At 44.1% G+C, this 16,345-nt stretch overlaps 1 protein-coding gene across 10 annotated transcripts in view; it reads left to right on the top strand.

Annotated features, from left to right (window-relative positions):
- Window positions 1-16,345, top strand: part of ZNF236 (zinc finger protein 236) — a 107,968-nt gene that overhangs the window by 23,817 nt on the left and 67,806 nt on the right. For all 10 annotated transcript variants that reach the window (XM_078060163.1, XM_036093751.2, XM_036093755.2 and 7 more), the window contains 6 exons: window positions 1,705-1,883; window positions 4,107-4,231; window positions 4,533-4,705; window positions 6,641-6,784; window positions 8,127-8,330; window positions 9,226-9,454. In XM_078060163.1, coding sequence (XP_077916289.1) covers window positions 1,705-1,883; window positions 4,107-4,231; window positions 4,533-4,705; window positions 6,641-6,784; window positions 8,127-8,330; window positions 9,226-9,454 — 1,054 coding nt within the window. The remainder of the gene's footprint in view (window positions 1-1,704; window positions 1,884-4,106; window positions 4,232-4,532; window positions 4,706-6,640; window positions 6,785-8,126; window positions 8,331-9,225; window positions 9,455-16,345) is intronic.

Here is a 16,345-nt window from a genome sequence, read left to right as displayed (position 1 = left end):
GCTCTCCACCACGTGCTGGGTTTTGCTCGTGGCCCCGGGGTACTTGCCCTTGCTTTTGCCAAATGCGGGAGCTGTGCTCCGAGAACCGACAAGTGTACATAGCCCCTGAAATATACTAATCTGATCATTAAAAGAGTAAGGTGAGGATGGGACAGGTTGGGAGAGCCAAGTTTTATTTCACAATTACAAGAAGGGACACCTGGGGCAGCCCTGAGCAAAAATGAGTATTTTGCCATATAAATTTAGGAATTTTTTTTTTTAAAGAGATGCAGCAAATTTTGTTAGGTATTTTTTTTTTTTTCTTTTTGAGTTTCCTGAAAAGAATTTTCTTTATTATCAACAAGATGCTGACATCTTGTAGTTCATTATTTCCTTAAATTATTATGTAATAATACTAACTTAACGTTATTTAAGTTGAAATCATTATTGGATTGCTCACAATATTCCCTTCAGCTCATCTTTTTTTGCCAAGGATGCTCTCAGTATCAATGAACTACTCATTTTAATGGGGTTTACTCACATTTACAGGGCTGGTATGTATAGAAATTAGAAGAAAGTCTGATGGGAGAACTAGCTCAAGAACTTTTAATATGTGAATAATATTTCATATATATTTTCAAACTAAAATATATCAAAATAAAATTTATTTTATCTGTTTGTTGTTGTTGTTGCTGTTCTTATTTGGAAATAACAGTGTCTGCTCATTGACAGGTTATACTCATTTTTCCCCGTGTTTGGACAGTCTGTGTTGAGGATGGTTTAAAAACCTATATGACGGAACTCTTGAGTCTGCCCATCCAATTTTGTCCTCAGCCAGCGATTCCTCCTGCTGAGAGCCGGGCTGAGTTCTCCCTCTGTGCCCTGCTCTCTGTTGAGCATCCTACACCTGGGGGGCAGGCGCTGTGACATCCCTGGGGTTAACACCCAGATGCCCTAGCCGGGGGTGAACAACCCACCTCCAGGACACATGTGCCGCTGTTCCCTAAAGGACAGAGGAGTCATTTAAAATTTATAGTAGCCATATTAAAAAAGGAAAAAAAAAAGGGAAAAAACCAGATGAAATAAATTTTATTTTAATATAGTTTATTTTGAAAATATATCTAAAATATTATTCACATATTAAAATTGAGCTGTTTTATGTTCTTTGCTTTTCGCAGTCAGTCTTTGAAATCCTGTGTGTGTTTCATGCTTTTCCCACCGCGCTATTCAGACCACACCTGTTTAGGTGCTGGGCAAGCCGTGTCTGGACGGAGTCCCGGACTTCTTTCTGTGAGAGCCTGCCTGTGAAACAATGATAAGTGTGTCCATTCAAAAATTTATCAGCCGTCACTTTGTTTTAAGGTAGTCTATTAAACTCTAATCTTAATCTGAGTTCTGTCCTGACCCTTCTGTGGCGGTGAAGTCCTTCTGCTTCTCTGACGTGTCCTCAGCACAGGTGTTCGAAATGCCAGGTGCCCAACAGCCAGTCTGTGCTCAGAAGTGGCATGGTTCTCTCCTCCGCTCTCTGGGTTTCCTTTGCTTCCAGCCACGATGATTTTTATATATGCATATTTGGACATAACGGCACAGTTTTTGATGGTGGAAATAGTGTCTATTCCAGAGGAAAGTGTAATCTGTGTATCGACCATTTGCAATACCAGTTCTTTTAAGACGTCATGGTTTTGAAATGTTTGCTGTGCTCATGGCTGGTCTTTGCTTCTGCAGAACCTCATCTGCTCTGAGTGTGGGGATGAGTTCACACTGCAGAGCCAGCTGGCCACGCACATGCAGGAGCACCGCCAGGAGCTGGCTGGGGGCCGGCTGCACGCCTGCGAGGCCTGTGGGCGGGAGTGCGAGACGCCCTCCCAGCTGAGGGAGCACATGAAGACTCACTATAAAGTCAGGTAGGAGCCTTGCCTTGGGCTTGCCGAAAGAAGACGTCTGTACAACGTATTAAAAATGGGTATACTTTGCTCTGATTGCTTAAAAATACTGTCTACTTCAGAAACAGCAACACGGCAGCTAATCTGGAGTGGTGGCAGGAGAGCTTTTAAAACGTGTAGTCCTGTGTACGGTAAGAAAGAGAAGCTCAAAAATTTAAAGCAGTCATCAGGCTGCAGGAGTCGAAATTTTTAGCAAGTATTATAGTGTTAAAAGTTGTGGGACGGGGTACTGGCAGAACGTTCTCATAGGTAAATAATGAGGTGTGTGTGGTAGATCCACAAGGGCCAGATCAGCACCCTTTATAACAAACAGATTTATTTATGCTACCTGTTTAGAACTTCTGTGTTCCTGACGCTTGCACTTAGTGTGCATTTAAACGTGTGTGAATAAAACTTAATCATTGCAAGCGGCCCTATCAGACCAGGAGACCTTACCTCCCCATTTTGTGGATGAGGAGCTCTAGATACAGGACGAGTTACTTTCCCACGGTTTTACAGCTCGGAGGCCTCAAGCGTCAAGGATTTAAACCCTAATTGCCTGGTTTTCGAGCTCATACTATTCGCTTAGTTAGTAGGCTGACAGCCGTGCTTAGTTGTCACACTCGTGGAGTGAGCTTAGGAGTTACGTGTATGTGTGTACTTCCTCGTAACAACTACAACCACTACAGCAGTGTCCACACCAGTTAATAAAGTGTGTAAACTGTGTGTGAAGACTTTGTCGGATTTGGTCGCCCTCTGAGGTGCTGTGTTTTAGTGGCGTGGACACCCCACGGGGCCAGCGCCGCCTTACCCCTCCCACGCCCTCCACTTTGCCTGTTGTCCACTAATGGGGGCCCCGAGTGCCCCATCACCCTAGGTTTTTATTTGGATGAAGTTTTAACACAGGCAGGTTTGGTGTGTCTCCGAGGGTTTTGGGGAGATGACGAACGGTGTCCAGGCGGTCAGCATGCAGTCGGCCGCACTGGCTTCTGGCCCTTCTGGGATGGAGGGACGGGCCAGGCAGACAGCCTCATCCTCGTGGAATGCTCGTTTATCAGGGAGATGAGTCAGTGTGACACTCTCAGATAGTGCTTGTGTGGAGAAGGGAAGAAAACTGGATTGCGCTGGGGCAGTGCCGGGAAGGTGGGCAGCTCGGTGAGCGGGCTGTTGAGGCGGGCCACGCTGAGGAGGGTGTCTGCAATGAGGAGGGCCATGCGGGCCGGGAAGGGGAGAGCAGTTGCCACACCTCAGCTGCAGTGAGTTTTCTCTGCACTGGAAAGCAGAAAGGAGGCTGGTGCTTGGGAGCCCACTGTGGAGGGGAGCTTGCTGGCACTGGGCATGAAGCAGGCGGGCCGCGGGGCTGAGGGCCTCAGGAGGCCATCCTGGGAATGAGGATTATATCCCAAGGGTAGTGGGAAGTCTGCCCCAACTTCCCCTGTGGGGTGGCTGTGAGGGGTGGTGTTGAGGAAGGGAGGCCGGTGAACCATCACAGCGGATGGTGGTCTGACGACTGGAGAGTGGGGAGGCCTGAGCGTCTTTGGAGGCGTTTTGAGTGAAACCAGTAGCTTTTGAAGATGGACTTGAAGTCAGGGGCGAGAGGGAGAATCTGGAGCAACTCCTAAGGTTTAACCTTGCCCAACTGGGAGCTGCTGTTTCCCGGGTGGGGTAGCAGCAGGAGGGGGATGGACGGAGTCCTGTTTGGTTCACACTAGCTCGCAGCCACCAGGGAGCCGAGCGCAGAGACGTCAGGCGGAGAGGGAGACGTCTAGGATCGGTGTCAGGGGTGCTGGAGGGAGAACTTGGAGATCGTCAGCCTGTGGATGGTGTTGAGAGCAAGGAGACTGGAGGACGAAGCAGGACTTGGCAGTGTAGGGATCGTACCCACACACGTCTTTACGTCCGAGTACCACAGGTAGAGCTGTGTCCAGAAGGGACATTCCCACCTCTCCCCTCCAAGAAAAGAAAGCAAAGTTTATCTTTTCATTAGGTAGGGAAAAATGAATTTTATGGTAATGAACACTACCAAACAACTGCGTGTCTGTGTGTACCTGTGTGTTTGTGGAGACACACACTTACATGTGATTGATTTCTCGTTAAAGCGTGTTCTGACCACCACTCATCCACACTTGCTGGTAGCATTTTAATTTTGAAATTGTAATACAGAGGAGACGACTTCATGAATATTTTCCCCCCGTGTTATACTAGGGTATCAAGTACAAGGTCTTATAACCGGAACATTGACAGGAGTGGATTCACATATTCATGCCCGCACTGTGGAAAGACATTTCAAAAGCCAAGTCAGTTAACTCGGCATATTAGGATACACACAGGTATGAGATACATTCACTTTTGGGCGATTTATGATATGGCTTAGAGGAAAGAACATGTGTGTTAGAGCTAGCTAGAACTGGATGGTAATGTTGGCTTTTCTGTCCTTTGCTCTGTGACCTTGGTCTTCACTTTGAGATTTTTGAGTAGTCAGTTGGATGCATGAGTCTACAGTACGGGGCGATATTCTGTCTGGACAGATAGGTTTGGGGTCTTGGGTTTGGGGGCAATGTATTTCTCTTTTAATTTATTAGATGCTTACACATGTGGAATTATATTTTGATCATTTTTCTCCCTCTCTAGGTGAAAGGCCATTTAAATGTAGTGAATGTGGGAAAGCTTTTAACCAGAAGGGGGCATTGCAAACTCACATGATTAAGCATACAGGTGAAAAACCCCATGCCTGTGCCTTTTGTCCTGCTGCCTTTTCTCAAAAAGGGAATCTCCAGTCCCACGTGCAGAGAGTTCACTCAGAGGTAAACATGGAACTTGGGTCTGTGTGGTGCTCATGGGGGTGTGGTAGATGGCTCTGGAGTTAATGAGTGAGCCTGAGAAATTCTTTTCTACTTTTAAAATGCAGGTTTAGAGTTTGTGCAGAGCAGACCTTGTTTTAAACAAGCAAGCAAGCAAATATATGTATCTCTATATGGACACCTTATTGACTTACATATGGGAGAAATATAAAATATTATCTTTTTGTGGTCTTATGGACGCTGTTATAGCTTTGATGAATAAATGTTTGAAGATAATCATAATGCCTTTCTTAGTTGCAACCCATCGATCTGATTGTTAACATTTCATCCCTTTAGCAAACTTGAAACACAGACACTATCAAGTCTAAGAAATTGAAAGACCAATAAATTGAGAGGAAAAAAGTATTTTTCCTATTACTATCATTATTGCTAAACTCACCCATGGCCTCATTCACGTTTTTTATCAGCCAGAGCCCTGGTCTGTGTATTTCCCTCCACGTGAACTATTTCAGTGAGACTGTTGTTCACCATTTCTTGTTGTCTGCAGATCATTCTGATTTGTAAAACGTTTGGAAGTACTTCTCTTAAGCAGGTTAACCTTTGCTCTTTCCTGATCTGGTGTTTCATTTATAGTCTAATTGTAGAATATAAATTAATGTTTAAGTGACATAAACACTTTTATCACAGATCGTTTTATTTTATGTAACTGTTTTGCAGAATGAAGACTCATATTCTTAAAAGCAAATGTGTATCTTTTTATTTTTTCCTTGATGCCTTAAGTATCACTGAAATAAAAAACCACCCTTCACATAGTTTATAAACATATTCAGCCTTCTGTATGTGAGTTACTTGTTAAAACTAAGTTTTATATTCTAAGACCCAGACACCTGAGGAGGAACACATAAATATTAGTGAGGCGGTGATGATGTGGAGTGAGGTTTCCTTTAGGTCTCAGAAGAGTAGAAGTGACCTGTTCCAGTTATTCTGGGGGAGCTGCCCCTGTGTGCGGACGATTGCTTCGGGATGGCCGCTTACTCGCGTGGCACCCAGAGAGACCTCATTCCCCCCCACCCTCCCCCGGCAGCCTGCTGAGATGCCCGCCGGTGCTCCTGAGGTCACGAAACCCCTCTGGGAGGGTGGGGGCTTGCCCGGCTCCCAGACTGAGAGCCCCTGGGACCTGTGGTGGGGCAGATGGCTGTGTTCCAGAAATGACCTGTAAGGGTTGGTTTGTAAATATTATCCAGTCCTGTGATGAACCTTAAATTTGGTTCTTAACAAGGTGCTAGAAATGGAACAGAATATCCATGTGTAGAGAAGGCCGGTCCGTTTTCAAGCCAGCCTTTGTAATTACAAGAATAACTACCGCTGGGCTTGAATAATGGCGAAGGAATAGTTGAGACGCTTTCTGTGTACCCAGAGGTTCTACTTCATTTCCCTCCTCTCTAGGGTCCCCTGTTGGCTTTATCATAATTGTCCAAAGTAGTTGCTGATAAGGGAGTATTGGGATTGGTGATGGAAGCTTACGCGGTGCGCAGCCCTCCTTCCCAGCACGTATATCGTAACGCACCAAAGGCTTAGTTAGAGTGTTGCTCACACCTGTGTTACACTGTGCGTAACCACTGAAGACACTGAGAGTGTAGGTCAGGTATCTTATTTTCACCAAATTACAATAACTGGAACTATGTCTTCTTACTTCTGAATCTGTTCTAATTTATAGAAAAGACTATGAAATTTCAATTAATTTCACACTGGCAAGGTCGATGCAAGAGTTGGGTCATTGATTTTAGAACTATCCAGTTGGAAAGAAAAAGTAATGTTAAATGGTTAGATTGTTTCTGCCATTTTTAATGGAATGGTAAATTATGATTTGCTATAATTTAAATATTTTTGTCTAATAGTTAATTGTAAAAAATAGTTTTTTCTCTTTTGTTCTTTAAGGTCAAGAATGGCCCTACCTATAATTGTACAGAATGTAGTTGTGTATTTAAAAGTCTAGGTAGCTTGAACACTCATATCAGCAAGATGCACATGGGCGGACCACAGAATCCAGCAAGCTCCACAGAGACCGCTCACGTTTTAACGGTGAGTCTAGCAGGCTGCTTGATAGGGGGATAACCTTTTACCAAAATTGGTCATCTTAATTGTGACCTTTAAAATGGAATATTATTTAGAATATTATTTAGTACCACAAAGGTGCTATGAAAGTTTTCTATAAGGAGGTAAGGGTACTTTCTTATTTTTTTAATTAGTGAAAGAAAATCAATATTTTTAAACTTCAGAATAGTATCAGATGATCCTGATTTAAGAACTGTCACCTGAACCAATGAAAAGCACGCAAAATGCAATCATTAATTTATGAAATGGTAATCTTACAGTGCTATTGATGATTACTATCGACTATTCTTTATCCCTGTGTGATGACTTAAGAATCAGTTAACCATCGTAAAATAATATTTCTCCACGTCTGATGGGACAGTGGTAATTTTTTCCTGAGGATGTGGCCTTCTGTGGAACTAAATTGTGTAAAATTGGACGACGCTCACTCCCACACTAGTGTTCGGGTTCTGGTGGGAGCCTTGAGCCCCGCCTAGGTCTGTTACCTCTCCCCCCTCGCAGCTGGTGGGGAGTGGCCGAGCGTGAGCGCGGGGCAGCGCACCGTGAGTGAGCGTGCACTCGTGAGCTGGCTGGGTGGTGGTTTGTGCTGTCAGCATCTGCCTCCACCGGCGTGGAAACTCGTTAGGGTTTGGTTCCCGAGCTTTATGTTCGCATTTACGGCTTGTGTTTTGTTCTCTTTTCTCAAAATACTGGCAGCTCAGGATGGTTCCTCACCTAACTCCTGATCAGGAATCCCCGTGCGTTAGGTCGGCCCTGAGTTGTGTGTCCTGGGTCCGCCTTCACGCATCACACAGAGCCCTGCGTCTCACCTCCACTGTCTGCCGCGTGGCGTTTCAGGCTCCTGCGTGTCTGGGCAATCAGAGCGCTCTCTCCTTGGATGTTCTTGGCTCTGGCTTTCCCGAGCATTTATGCTCCAGTGCCCCTCTTTTCCAGAAATTTCCTGAATTATCTTGGCCACAGTGGTTTCTCTCTTATTTTCTTTATTTTGTAACGCTTTTGTTTCTGTGTTTTACTGGACAGGCGGGAAGGTGAGGCCTGCGAGCCCACACCCCCACCTTGAGCTGATCACTCAGGAAATCTTTGGAACGTGTAGTGGGACCGTTCGTTCAGTATGTTCCTTTAAGAGCCCATATTGTGCCTAATGTAAAAATCAGTGAGGCGTTTTATTTAAAATTTGTGTTTGGGATATTGTTAGATTTTAATGCTCCTAAGGAAGATGTGCCTGTTCCTTTCCTTTTTTTTTCTTTTAAATTGAAGTACAAATTAACGTACTTCTTACATTTTCAATGGCAATGCTGCTGCGTTTCAGGCCACGCTGTTTCAGACGTTACCTCTCCAGCCGACGGAAGTCCATGTCACGTCTGCGTCGAGCCAGCAGAATTCCCAGGCCGTGACCGACGTCATCCAGCAGCTGCTGGAGCTCTCAGAGCCGGGGCCGGCGGAGTCCAGCCAGCCCCCGCAGCCCGGCCAGCAGCTCAGCATCACCGTGGGCATCAACCAGGACATTTTGCAGGTGAGGCGCACCTTCTTGCTCTCGTCTGTGCTCGTGCGAGACCGGGTACCATGACTGAAAAATAAATAGACAGGGCTTGTCCAAATAAAGGAATCATCATTAAATATTCGTCCTAATTGAAAACATTCTGTTGGAACAAAATATGCTTATGGGCAGTGCAGAATTCTAAATGATTAATCTATAAATTTAAAAAAAGGTTTAAAACTTAATTTTCTCTCTAAGTGATTTACTTGAGAAGAATAGGCCTTTCAGAACTTTCTTATATCTCCTGTAACTATTGGAGAAAGTCAAGCCACCTCTCTTAGCAGCGTTTGAATGGGCCACACCCCTGTGGGAGAGGAGGAGAAGGAAATGGGGCAGGGCACGCTTTTCTGATTTTTCTACGCCAGTCCAGCTTTAGCCTCACATCTTTCATTTACAAACAGATCTGGCCTGCCTTCTCCTCCCGATTTAGTGACCAGCTGTAAAAACTAACCTGTCACCTACCTGTACCTTTGGGGTGACCAGTGGGTGTAAAGAATCTCGGGGTGCATGACAGCTGAGGTCTTAAGGGTGAACCCACTGTAACTTAACACAGTGATTCCCAGATTGTTTAGAGATAACCAGAGAGGTCTCAGGTAAAATTTCTAAACGTCAAATTAATTAATTCCAAGTCCTTTTAATTTACCATACCGTATTTTGGGTGGAGGTGAGCTGTCAGTTTTCAGAAGGGACATTTCAACTTCAAAGAGTTGGAAGTCTAGCTTATAAATGATGGTTGGCAGTGCAGACTTTTATAGCTAGTAGGGCAGAATTAGGGTTCTGTGGGCAAAGCCTTATTGCATCTCTGTAATTGATTTTGGCAGGCAGATTTGGGCCTCCCACCTCCTAACCTGTTAGTTCTGTTCTGTCTCAGCAAGCCTTAGAAAACAGTGGGCTGTCTTCAATTCCAGCTGCAGCACACGCTCACGACACCAGCCATGCCAGGACGCCCTCGGCGCAGGTTCAGAATCCAGATGCTCCTCACGCTTCGAGTGAGCAGACCCACTCCACAGAGGCAGAGCAGGAAAAAGATCAAGAAAGCCCAGAGAAGTTGGATAAAAAAGAAAAAAAAATTATAAAGAAGAAATCACCATTTCTACCTGGTAATTTTAATATGCTTTAAGGTTTACACGTTTTGGAGGGCATATTGCTTATTTTTTCTTTTGAGGGCGAGATGTTTGTTGAATGTTCTAATAGTATCAACCTATTTGTTTGATATTTAAAAACCTCGACCATCGTAAACTTTGGGCTGCCTTTCTCCCTGTGATCGGTGTCTCCTCCTGACAGTCCCCCGGGCTCATCCCTGGGTCGTTCTGGCCATTTTTGTCCCTTCCTTCGCCACCGCACTGCCGTCTCCTGACGTAAGGGGGCCGGGCTCCCACGGTGTCCGAACAGGCACGCATCTCAAGGACCATCCTTCCCACAGGCTTTCTGTGCCGGAGCATCTTCCTTCTCCCCTTGTCTCCCCCTGTCTCGGCGAGCTCCTGTGGTCATAGAACAAGGGCAGCACCTGGAGGAGACTCTGGGCCCTGCCCTTCCTCTTCTCGGTGCTCGCTGCACTTGGAATGTTTCTGACCCTACAGTCCCTCGTGTGCACTGTGTATGGCCCAGTACATTCTCTTCGTCTCTGAATACCCCATGGGCCTCTTGCACGGGGCCAGGCATCACTACATCTTTCCCGAATGAAATCAGTTTCTGTGTTTTGGGCAAGAGCGTTTCTCTAGAAATGTTTTCTTAGGGACTGACTATTCTGCTTCTCCCAGGTGTCCTGGGGAGCGAATGCTTTCTTGCTGCAAAGCATGGAATGATGACCATTCTCATCTCTGTGAACACTTCTTCTGAGCATGTCTCTTCCCAGTGTCAACATGTGGTTGTGAGATGCTTGTTTCTGCCCACAGAACATGGCAGTTCTACTCCCGTTTTCCCCTTGATCTGCTCCCTCATCCCCAAGTGAAACACGGGATGATGGAATCGAAGCGGTTTATCATCTGGGGATTCCTGGTGTCCAGAGAGGAAAGAAGGGGAAAAGCATCCTTTCCACATGTTTTTATTCACGATATGAAGCCTTCTAGGGTTAGGGTTAGGGTTAAGGTTAGGGGTTAGGTTAGGGTTAGGGTTAGGGGTTAGGTTAGGGTTAGGTTAGGGTTAGGGGTTAGGTTAGGGTTAGGTTAGGGTTAGGGTTAGGGGTTAGGTTAGGGTTAGGGTTAGGGGTTAGGTTAGGGTTAGGGTTAGGGTTAGGGGTTAGGTTAGGGTAGGGTTAGGTTAGGGTTAGGGTTAGGGGCTAGGGATTAGGGGATAGGGTCAGGCACGCTCCATCCTGGTCCGCTGCGCTTTGTCTTGTGCCCTGAGCATAGATGGTGGTTTCAAAACGCGGTTACCATTAACGTACCCATGATTTTAATATGGAATATTCTGATTTTAGAGTTTGCAGAGGTTATGTCAGTTTATTTTTGAAATGCCTGAAGAGATTAAATACCTGCACAGGCTACTGAGCAAGTTTATGCAATTCTAGTGAATTTTAGATCAAATGTGATCCTCAGTACAAGTTGAGAGCCAGCATTTTTTTTTTCCTTAGTCGTCCCTCACTTGTCATGATAGAATAACTGGGGATGCGTTTCTGTAGTAAGATACTTCTTCTGATTGAAGCTTTTCAGGGAGCAGGACACGTTTAATGTAGTGACTGTTTCTGGAACTAGCTGTGCAAGGGGAGTTGAGGGCCGTTTGGCGCCCTGAGGAGACTGTGAACATAAGCTCTCCTTAGCAGCTTTGAATTCACCTTGATTTCACGTCCCAGGTTGCACACACTCTCCCATTTAAGCTGTCACTATTCGGCTTCCTTAGTTTAGTGAGAAGGTTTTAGTCGAATTTGTTTTGTTATTTTAAGAGATATTTTGTATATTGATTCAAAATTTAACAAATGCTTTTATATTTATCGTATAGCTTGTGACATATAAATCATTATTAAAACTTCACGAAGTTTGAAATTTATTGCGGTAAAATATTGGCTCTCTAGAAATCACAAGGAAAGGTGTTTTGGAAAGCTGGTGACTTACTCCTTAAAGGATGACAATGGTATACCTATTCTGTGTGGAACTCTTTCTTAAGGCCACAGAGATTTTACCTTTTTAGGCCAGAGTATGACTGGGAAAACGTAGCCCGAACTTGACTCCTATTCTGTGCAGCGATAGGCCGGCATCCTCATGGCCTGCTGCCGTGCGTGGGCTCCAGGGTGCCGTCCATGGGCTCTGGGTCACTGGCCTTGGAAGCGGTGCTGATTACCCTTGAGTGTCGGCTCTAGGTCTGTGTACCAGCTCTCCTCCTGCTTTCTTACTCTGCTGCTGGTGACCTGAAAGTGCCTGGGGCTCTGGTAAATCCTGACCTTCATCGCTGCAAAAGAATTAAGTATTAAGTCATTCTTGGTAAGGACCTTTGCAACCCTTGTACTTTTTCTAAAAATAAAGTGCATGAACAGGTTTGGACTTTTATACCTACTTTGAATAATTTAAGAGACTGATATTTTCTTTCCATTTTTGTTTTTCTTTCTCTTTAGAGGGTCTATATTGTGAATAAAGGTTTCTGTATTCATAGTTCAGATAAATTACTTGTTATTTTGTATTATTTTATGCTTTTATATAATACAGTATAGAAAACTTTAAAAAGACTCATATTCATTTGGGTATAGTTGGATTAAGTTTGAAAATTCCATAATTTATCTCATTTGTGTACAATTCTTTGATAGAATTTATGAGGTTTTCTTTAGGTTTTGTTTTGAATTGTCATTAATAATTAAATATAAATATTGTTTTTACTTAAGGCCTTTAATTTTTTTTAGTGGTAGTCTGGTTTGGAGCTGAGTATGCATTAGTAGTAAATATAACACAGTGCGTATGAAGTATTAGGAAGGACAGCTAGCTCCAAGGTGTTTATGGTGCAGCACAGGGTCAGTGCGTGGGCAACGCACAGCAGAGACAAGGCTGAGAGGCCACAGAGGCGATTGTTAGTTAAAGATGTGCCCTGAGTTTGAGATAGGAGAAGTCGGTGGGCCACAGTGAGAAAGTAAGAGCTTCACTGAGTTGGAGGGACAAGAACCAAGTACTCATGGGAACGGAGGGAAGCACATGAGTGCTGAGTGAGAGTCCCATGAGGCAGGAGAGCATTCTGATCCAAGGATCATTGTAACAATTTCATTTTGTGTGTTTTTCTATATTAACAATTATTTAAGAAATTCCTAGCATTAAATTCTGTTGATATATAACTAACATTTTATGCAAATCGGAAGTTTAGATAAGGGTATATTTGGTTGTAGTCACGCATAGAGAAAACACCACCCACTGGTTACAAGAGCACAACTGAAGGATCCCCTGTAACACCTCTGAGACTTCAGGAGGGGCCTGAAAGCTCATTTACTGTCTCCACACAGATCCTGTCTTTTTCTTACTGATTTGTTGAAGTTCTGTATATAGTCTAGATCTTATTTCTTTGTCATTTATGTGTTTCAAATACCTTTTCCAGAAATAGCTTCTCTTTTCACTCTCGTTAAGATGTCTTTTGATGAACAGATGAATAGAAATTTTTACTTTTAATGCAGTTGTCTTGATGGTATAACTGTTCTGTATGAAAATCTTTCTAAAGGTCAGAAGGATTTTATCTTCTTAGACCAGAGTGTGATCTTCATAACTTTGCCTTTTCTTGATGATTTAGAATCATCATTATGAATTTCATTATTGTTCTGTGCTATGGTTGCCTTTCTATTCTATTTCTTCAGTCTTTCTATTTATAGTTTGTGTGTTCTGTGTTTCATGTAAGAAATTTCTCCTTACCTACATTGAATTCTCCTGTATTTGTTTTGTTTTAACTAAGTGATAGGACTTGAACTCATGACCCTGAGATCAAGACCTGAGCTGAGATCAAGAGTCGGACGCTTAACTGACTGAGCCATCCAGGCGCCCCTGAATTCTCCCATGTGTTCTAACAAAAGTATTAGAACTTTGCCTTTCACATTTAATTCATTAATTTATTTGGACTTTATTTTTACATCTAAGAGGTGGGATTGAAATCTTATTTATTCCTGTGTGGTAACTAGTTGTCTAGCACCATGTATTGGAAAATCTGTCTCTTCTCTGATATGTGATACCAGGTTTGTTAGAGATGTGGTTTCTGTCTCTGTGTGTGTCTAAGCTCTGGGTTTTCAGTTGTGCCCCACTCTTCTGTTTGTCTATGGGGAGATCGATAGGCTGTCTCCATTATTTAATATAGCTCTTAAAATCTGTAGGGTGGGTCTTTATTTTTCATTCTCTTTTGTATTATCTTGGTCTTTGGTTTGACAAAACTGGTATCTTTAAAATACAGTGTTTTTTATGTCCCTGAACGTCTTTCTCTTCCTCTTGGTGTCTTTTGTTACATAAAGCTCTTGCAAGTCTTCTCAGATTTGTTCTTTCACCTTATCCTTTTGTCATTGTAAACTATTTTTATGTTGCAGTTTTTGTTATAGGTATATAGAAAGATAATTGGCTTTTGTATATTGATTATGAATCCAGCAACCAATTAACTTCTATTGTTAATTGTAGCACTTTGTCTGGAGATTATGTTGGGTTTTCCATGCAGATAGTATATTGTGTATAAATAATGACAGTTTTCCTCTTCTTGGTACATTGGCTTGGACTGACGCCACAGTGTTGTGTAGAGGTATGGAGAGTGGTCCACTTTCATCTTAACTTTGAACGGGGGATGGTTTTAATGTTTCACAGTTGAATTTGGCTTTTTACTCTTGGCTTTTCATGGAACCTCTCAGATTTGGGAGGCTGCCTTCCATTGTTGGTTTACCAAGGAAGTTTTTTGTTTTCTTCCTTATGTTGAATATTATCAAATGCCTTTCCTTTCTCTTTTGTTATGATCATATGTTTTTCTATTTTAATCTCTGAAGTGGTAAATCACAGTAATTGATTGGAAGCAAACCATGTCTTCCATCTGGGCCTCCATGTTACTCTAGTTTCTCTCTCTTTCCCTTCCCTCTCCCTCTTCTTTTCCTGTATTTTTTCTTTATGACACATTTTTGAATTTGCTTGGCCAATATTCTTTTTTTCAATTTCACTTAATAAAATACACTTTTTTATTAAAAAATGGATAACACCAGTACTTACTTTTGAATCAGTTAAATTATAAAACCATTCTGTTTTATAGAATGTATACTGGTGTTAAAACAATTTAAAGAAATGCTATCTAGAAAACATTACTTTTGGTTATTGTATTCCCCTCATACTTCTACAGCATTTTTATATGCAACAATTTGAGTTGACATGTAAGCAACTTCTCTTGTCAGTTATCTGTATTTGGGGAGAATCAAGCCCATTTTATAAAAAGTCATCATGCATATCCTGCAGGAAGCTCAAAGCAGGGTTAAAAAGATCTGTGTGAATGGCACAGAAAAATTCCTTCTTTATAAATGATTAACTGAGCTCCCTGGCAGGCATAGGGAGAACAGCCGTGACAGAGGGCCACCTTTGAGTCATTTTAGAGACCTTTAGTGTCAGGCTTCTGGAGCGCTTTCCAAAACTTCTGACTTACTGCTGGAGCTACCTGGGAGGGTCGGTGTTCTTTCTGAAGACCCAACACTTTGGGCTCCCTTCCAGGGTCACTGCACCTGTAGGTGAAGCCTGCACTGCACGCGTCTGTCCGGTCACGGGCGCGTTCTGAAGTTGTGGGAAGCACGCAGGGGTGCTGTATGTAGGAACAAAATCAATGGACCCCACTGGTCCGTCCTTGCCTCCCTGGAGCTGTACCAGCTTTGAGCGGGTGATAGAGTGCATCCTCTGTGCAGTAAGGTCTGGATACTGGACTGTTCCTTGGTAACGTCTTCTGCACCTTGCTTGCTCTGACTTCAGCTTTTTCCACCAACTATTTGCGGGAAGACGAAGGAACTCCTCTCTGAAGCAGCAGGTTGGCTGTTTGTCCACAGAGCAGCACGCCAGAATTGCATGAATCGGGGGCCGGACCATATGTAGCGTCAACAAGGAGTCCTGTGCCTTACCTTTGCCCGCAGTCGGGTTGATAAAGGGCGTGAACTGCTGGAAGTCTTGTGCTTCAGTTTTGAAGTGAGTGCTCTGGGGTGGTTGGGATGAACAGGCAAGGAATCATGGAATGGAGGAAAGTGGGAGCCCCCTTCTGAGAGTGTCCCTTTGTGAGGGACAGTGAGAGCTGGTAAGAGTGTCTGCGAGCAGGCCAGACAAACTTTGGAGCCGACACACTGTTTCTCATTCTGTTGCAAAAAGCTCTGTGGGTCCCATTGGCACATCTAGTAGCTCGCCTTCCTTCTGCTGGACATGCTTGCCTTTCTTCATCTTGTGCCAATTCAGGCTTTCTAAGAAGATTTTAAGCCTCTCCACGAGCGGCAGTTAGGGGATCCCTCACTGAATGCTTGCTTTCTTTCTGCTGGGTGTTTACTGTTAACAACCAGCATTCCAGCTGTCTCCTAAGTACGTAACTGATCATGGCTGCTTCCTGCGGACTGGTCACCATTCTCAGGTGGTGAAAGCTCTGATGGATCTCATATTCTATTCAGAATATTCTCAGTGAAAAGGCGCCTAGACAAATCTAGAAAGCAGGGAAGCGGTTCTGCTCCTTACTTTTGCACCAGAAGGCCCCAGATGCCCGTGACCCAGGGCAGCCATTGGGACATGAAGGACATGTTGGTTCAACAGCGAGAACTTCTCCTATCGAGCAACAGTTTCGGAGAACTCGGATCTCCGCCGAGAAGAACGAACGCGGGCGTTACTCAAGTTCCTGTCCTATCTCAGAGCAGTGGCTTTTGAAATGCCGTCTGAGAAGGGAGTGCCGTGAGATGCTGGAAGAGCTTCTGGAAACCTGTAGAGAGCCGTATTGCCACCTGCACTTGCCTAAAGCGTGTACCCCCCCCCCCCCGCCCCTGCACTCAGCGTCCGACTGAGGCTCAGCCGCGAAGCCAGCGTAACTCCGGGGAGACTGGAGCGTGCCCAGCG

The sequence above is a fragment of the Halichoerus grypus genome, chromosome 13 (assembly GCF_964656455.1).
Source record: "Halichoerus grypus chromosome 13, mHalGry1.hap1.1, whole genome shotgun sequence".
Lineage (NCBI taxonomy): Eukaryota > Metazoa > Chordata > Mammalia > Carnivora > Phocidae > Halichoerus > Halichoerus grypus.
Note: the sequence above shows the minus strand (reverse complement) of the source record. Positions and strands in the feature narration are given on the sequence as shown.